The following is a 6818-nucleotide window of genomic DNA, read 5'->3' on the forward strand; positions in this document are numbered from 1 at the left end:
GTATTATATAATATAAACAGAGCTTTGTCATTAAATAACTCCCTTACTTTGTGTAATACTGCAATGGATTTGGCTGTTTTTGTTTTTAAATGGTTTATGTGAGATTTCCAACCCAAAAACTTCACTTCACTGACTCTATAAATCACAACACCAGTTCTAAACGGACCATCTACAGTTCTCTCTTTTTTTTTTACTAAATGTCATATAATTAGTTTTATCCTAATTTAGTGACAGTTTATTAAGTTTAAACCAGGTTTGTATTTTTACAAATTCTGTTTGCATTATTTCCATCATCCGTTGTATATCATTACCCAAACAAAAAAATGTGGTGTCATCTGCAAATAAAACACATTTAAACAGCCCTGACACATTAACCAGATCATTTACATACAAAATAAATAACTTTGGTCCAAGTACAGAACCCTGTGGAACTCCACATGTGATATTGCTAAGTTCAGATCTGACATCATTTATTTGCACAAACTGTTTCCTATTTTTCAAATATCTAGATACCCACTGTAGTACTGGACCTCTTATACCATATTTATTTAGTTTTTCAAGAAGAATACTGTGGTCAGTGGTGTTAAATCCACATAAATACAAGCACAGTACTGTTTTTAATCAACAGTAGTTATTTGTTCTGTAAGTTCAATGAGAGCCATTGATGTAGAATTATTAGCTGTAAACCCAACTGACTGCACTTAGAATGTTTTATCAATAAATTTATCTAATCTTATCACAAATAATTTCTCCAGAATCTCTGAAAACTGTGGTAACAAGTATATTGATCGGTAAAACCTTAAAAAAAGAATCAGAAAATTCTCATTTTTTTAGAACTGATATGTTTATTGGGCCTTTAAACAAAATCCAAATTAGTTTTTTTTTGCCACATCACTTTGTGTATGATCTATTTTTTGTATCAAATCTGATACACTGGGCTGTTTTGGTAACATTTTGCTCACAAAAATGTTAAATTAAGAAACAAAAGACAGTTTTGCCCATAACTTTTAACAAGTTTAGAACAGTGTAAGAAGTTTACTTCTTTGTTTTTTTACAATGAAGTTTTTACAGCCATTTATTTCACTTGGTGGTAAACACAAATACAGTTTGTGTCCTTGTTCAGGCACAGATGTACCTTACACTTTATAAAAAATACCATCTATTATCATATTGATGACATTTTCTTACTTTATTTTTTCTCTCTTCTTCCTCAGTTTTCTTTGACATCTAACATGTAAATATTTAGTCAGAACAGCGTAGAGATAATTTCAAAGGAATCACTTTGAAAATAGCCTAAATATGTTTTCAAATATCATTTCAGTAATTAATCAATCATCCAAAATAGTGTGTGTTGTACTGTGGCAAGAATAATGTTGATTAAATGACTAAAATGTCACATGACATTCAGGACTTATATACCTGCAGTATCAAGTTTGATACACAACTTTTTAACACGGTTTAACTATTAAAAATATTTTAAGTAATTATGCATTGTTTCAACACAAAGTATTTATTAAAAAATTACAAACAATATTGATGTTATTCTTACCATAACTTCTCCAAAATTAGTAAAAGTTTTCCTGAAAAAACCGTGTGGATGACGTCATGTCAGCAGACATTTTGAAAAGTTCCACTTCCTGCAGGACATTGATGATCCTCCAGGGGGCAGAATACAGGTCTCACATTTTATACAACAGGTTTTTGAGGAAAATATTGACCACGTTGATAAAATATAGGTCACAGAATCCTGTGTAGCAAATATGATACAAATGGTGATACAAACATATATTTCTCACCATTCTTATAAAGAGGGACTTCCTCTACTACCTCAAATATACAGGTATTGATCTAAAATCTGATGTAGTAGCTGAGAGTCATTCTCTAAAACATGACATCTGGTCACATACATTATTTTTAAAGTTTGAATCTGTAAAATAGTGTTTTTCCTTATGTTAATGTTGATGTGTTCCTCAGGTGGCCTTTGAGAAACGTCTGGAGCGACTGAATCATGATCTGGGATCACTCCGAATGACTCTGAAGAGATTTCATGTCCTCCGCTCTTCTGTCAACACGTAGCAGTGACTTCCTGTCTGACTGTTTGTTTGTCTGATTGTCTGTTTGTCTGACTGTCTGTTTGTCTGACTGTCTGTCTGTCTGTTTGTCTGACTGTCTGTTTGTCTGTTTGTCTGACTGTCTGTTTGTCTGATTGTCTGTCTGCTCACAACAGCTTCTGATCAAACTGAGGGACTGTTTCATTTGAAATGTCAAACATTTTGAAACTGTTTCAGGTGATTTGACTGCATGTTGCACATGCTGTATACACAACCACACACAGCCACACACAACCACACACAACCACACACAGCCACACACAACCACACACAACCACACACAGCCACACACAACCATACACAACCATACACAACCATACACAACCACACACAACCATACACAACCACACACAACCACATCACGCAAAAGCTGTCAGTGAACAACGTTTCTGATGATGTTTCTGTAATAATGACAAACTCATTACTACATTAACAAGGTTCAGAGCCATCTAATAACTTTTTGGTTATCTCCATATATGTTTTTATGTACTTAAGAGATGCAATAAAAGAAAAAGGAGAAATTTGAAGACTTTAAGGTGTAAACCACTGACAGGCTCACTGTGAATGTGTGTTTGGTTAGGGGAATGTGATGTAACTGTTGTTCTGTGACTGACAGGACTGCTGTTCAGACTGGGAAATATTCCTGGTTCAGACCACCAGTGAAGGTGGGGCGTGGCACTGAGGAGCTAAAGACAGAATGTGAACAAGCTCTGAATGTCCTGTTTTATTCTGCAGCGTTGATCCAGTGTGTTTGTGTGCCATCAGCTCATCTCTGCAGACACACAACACTGCTATATGCATAACTTTTTAATACTCTGGGATATTTTTCTATGTTGCAAAGATCTGGAGAATTTTTGAAGTCTATTTTTAGTAAAACAGATTTATATAGGGAGTTACTTTTTTAGGCACTGAGATGTAATTATAAAGGATTTGTTTTACCTCATTGGTCCAGATTTAAACTGCAGAACATGTGAACGCTCACAACTAACCCTTTGTCTGACCTGTGTAATGTCACTGCCATGTTTTATTTTGTTTAAGAAGAATTTGAATGTTTTTAAATTGCATTTTTTTGTCCTGCTTTTGTTTTGTTTACATATTCTGTTTGGGAATATTTGTTTACTTGAATCAAATAGTTTTAATTTCAGCTGAATTGTGTATTTTGTTCAGTTGTTTATTGATGTAATGATTTAATTTGACTGCAGCACCCAGTGGTCGTGGTCCAAACCAAAGCAGAATGTAGACGGTTTCCTGCAGATATGATGCTAAACATGGATTTACAAACTCTTTCTACATTTTGTGTTTCCACAGCTGCATGACTTTATTGGACCTGTAAAGTTGTTGCACAATAAAATAACCTTTTTATATAAACTGAAGTACTAATGTTTTACAGCTCATTACAACAAACTAGTTTAGCAATATTTTTGAAATTTTTTTAAAAATGTGTTTGTAAAATAAAAACAAGACTCAGGGTTAAGTTCTACTATTATTTGCTTTCACTTAGCATTTAGCTGCTTTTATCTAGCATTCTGCTACTTTTAGCTTTTTTCTGCTATTTCAGCTAAAATTCTGCTTCTTCTTTTCTTCTGCTTCATTTGAAGTTTTATGTAGGTTTTTCTGTTACTTTGTGCTCTTTATGCTTCTTACACCTGCTTTTTGCTATATTCAGCTATTACAACTTATTTCTGCTAAGTTTAGAAAATGTGTGCTCCTTATGCTAATTAAATAACTTACAGCTACATTTTAACGGTTTTACTGAGAATTTCAGCTTTTATAGCTGTTTGACTTCAAATTGGCACTTTTTTGTACTTTTTTGCATTTTTTTCCTGCTAATTTAAATTTGTTTTACACAACTTTCATTATCTGGGTGTTAATTACAACTTGTGGCTGCTACCTTTCACCTTTTTTGTGTTAATTTTAGCTTTTTTCCAGCTTTTGATCTGCTTCTTTCTGCTCTGATGTTTTCGCTTTGTTGAGTTTTTCCTGCTAATTTGTGTTATTTATGCTCCTTACATGTTTTCAGCTATTTTAGCTGTTTTCTGTTGTTTTCAACTAGATTTTTGCTCCTTTTTACTGTTTTCTGCAAAGTTAGTTATTTTTTTCTTTTTTCTTTTTTGCTCACAGCATTTCAAAGTGAGTTCACTTTAACACTTCTGCTATTAGATATTTTCAGCTCACTTTCAGCAGCTTTCAGCTTAAGTTTTTAGCGTGAAGCATTTGGCATGAAGTAAGAGGCAGTTTCTCTGGTTAATATTAGCCTGGTTTAAACCAGACCCTGTCCTTCACTTTGCTTCGTACAAGGGTCTGGACTTGATGCGTAGAGAATCGACTTCTTGCAGGAGGCGTGGCCTCTGCTGAAGTTTAAAATGATTGAATCAGTTGGCTGCGACGTATGTCGCTGTGGCTAAGCTAAGAAGCTAACAGAAATCACATGTGCTGTAAACAACCCTACTGAGAGGAGAGAAGTACGGAGCTGAACGAGACGACTGTAAATGAGAGCTGCTGCTGTGTCAGACAAATTTAATTTAATTTGAAGTCTTATCAACACAGACTGGCTTCATTCACTTCCTCCACTGCCGTATGCTAAAATAACTAGCAGACACTGAGCAGAACGTTGGTTACGTATTGTAACCCCAGATTCTATGAGTGTAGCCCTCTAAGGCTATCGCAGATGGGTACCCCCGCGCGCGCTCGCGCATTCTGAAGAACCAATAGTCCACGCCCACGTCACGTGGGCCTCACCTCGGTCCGTATAAAAGGGGAGGACGGACCTGAGTTCAGCTCCCAATAGCTTACTTTTTCTTCAGCTACGGAAGCCGGTGAGGCCCCGATCCTTAGAGGGCTGCGCTTACACTCATAGAATCTGGGGTTACAATACGTAACCAACGTTCTATTTCGTGTAAGCTCCGCCCTCTAAGGCTATCGCAGATGGGTATTAGAGGCGGAGCCTGATGTAGTCTACGCCTCACCGGCTTGACATACACGTGAAGCTTCCGCCCAAAACACCCCTTGTGATGTTGCACAAGCAAAAAAGGCAACAGCAAAAACTGATTCACATAGTGAACAGATTTGCATGATCCCTTGTGTTCATCACATAATCCAGATGATGTGAAGAAGAGACAGCACACTGTGTGTGCAGTATCACTTTAAGCACAAAGGAGTTATTTGTGCAGTAATTTAGGATGAAAAATTACATATTACTCTGACACAGTTCTGAGAACAGCGTGGGTCAGAGAGGGGCCCGAAACATCCCGTAGATAAAAACGGATGAAAGGGCAGGGAGATGACCAGGAGGCTGCTGAGCAAATATCCTGGACTGATACTCCACTGTACAGAGCAGTGGAGGAAGAGAGCCCCCTTGTGGAATGAGCTGACAGTACAGCTGGAGGCTGCAGACCTGATGAGATGTAAGCCTGCGAAATCGCTTCACAAATCCAATGTGACAGCCTCTGAGAGGACAAAGGTTGTCCTGCAGACTGCTCTCTGTAGTGAACAAMTAAACACTGAGAGCGCTTAAGCTGTGCCGTGCGTGAGACATAACACGAGAGTGCGCGCACGGGGCACAGCAGATGAGAAGCTGCTTCCTCTTCTGAACTGTGAGGAGGAAGACAAAAACCGCTCAGAGTAATAACTCTGGAGCTGTAAGAGCTTGTGATGCTCTTAGGCATAAAAACTGGATTGGGACGTAAAGTCGCCGAGCCGCCATCTTCCCGTATCCTGAGGCAGGAGGGAGACACTGACAGAGCGGACAGCTCGCTGACTCTCTTTGCTGATGTTARCGCTAACAGCAGCGCTGTTTTTTGAGATAAAAACTTTAATGAGACCTGATCCAAAGGCTCAAAAGGGGCTTTAGTCAAAGCGTTTAGCACCAGTGTTAAATCCCACTGCGGAACAAATGTGCGCGTGACAGGTCTGTGCCTGCGCACTCCCTTTAAGAACCGTTTACCAACGGATGATTAAAAACCATCCTGTCACCAAAGCCCACGTGACAGGAGGAAATTGCCGCAGCATAAGTTTTAACGGTGCTGAAGGCTAAACCTCTGTCCATTAGCATCTGWAGGAAGGACAGAATGCAGGACAAGGAGCAGTGACCTGGATCTGCAGTTTCTTCTACACACCAGCGCTGGGAGGATGACCACTTGGCTGTGTAGGAAGAGACAGTGGATGGTGCGCGTGCATCCTGGATGGTGCGCACCACATCAGCAGATAGACCCAAGTCTATTAAGCGTTCCCGCTCAGCGGCCAAGTCCAGAGGGGCTGGCCCAGTCTCGGGAGGCTCCTGATCGCTCCTCCCGCCTGCAGGAGAGCGTCCTCCTGCCAGGGGAGTTGGAGCGGGGGCCCGACAGTAATGACTGGAGGACCGGGAACCAGTGCGCTCCCGTGTGCTCGGGAGCGATCAGAATAACCCGCCGGCGGTCCGTTCTGATCCGATCCAGCAGACGCGGGATCAGAGGGACAGGAAGGAAAGCATAAAGCAGCTTGTCCGGCCAGGGACGGTGCGCAAAGGCGTCCACCCCCAGAGGAGGGTCGTCCCGTGAGCTCAGAGAGAACCAGAGATCGCACTGTGCGTTTTCTCTGGTGGCGAACAGATCCACTTCCGCCTTGCCAAATTTGTCCCAAATTTGCATGATTATGGTCATGTTCAGGGCCCAGTCCCCATCCTGGGGGCCCCCCCTGGACATGATGTCTGCCCCTCTGTTCAGCACACCC

At 40.0% G+C, this 6818-nt stretch overlaps 2 protein-coding genes across 2 annotated transcripts in view; one reads left to right on the top strand and one right to left on the bottom strand.

Annotated features, from left to right (window-relative positions):
* The window catches only part of LOC106533875 (M-phase phosphoprotein 9), a gene marked incomplete in the record, with an annotated part of 56930 nt that extends 54535 nt beyond the window's left edge, over positions 1-2395 (top strand). The window contains 1 exon segment of the mRNA XM_014030335.1: positions 1975-2395. Coding sequence (XP_013885789.1) covers positions 1975-2076 — 102 coding nt within the window.
* A 2501-nt stretch (positions 2396-4896) lies between these two features.
* LOC106533874 (uncharacterized) lies at positions 4897-6818 on the bottom strand (the record flags this gene model as incomplete). Its single annotated transcript, XM_014030333.1, is given in 1 exon segment — positions 4897-6818. A coding segment is annotated over 1 exon segment (475 nt), but the record flags the coding sequence as incomplete, so codon positions are not given.

This window comes from Austrofundulus limnaeus, unplaced genomic scaffold, assembly GCF_001266775.1.
Source record: "Austrofundulus limnaeus strain Quisiro unplaced genomic scaffold, Austrofundulus_limnaeus-1.0 Scaffold1042, whole genome shotgun sequence".
In the NCBI taxonomy this organism is placed as follows: domain Eukaryota; kingdom Metazoa; phylum Chordata; class Actinopteri; order Cyprinodontiformes; family Rivulidae; genus Austrofundulus; species Austrofundulus limnaeus.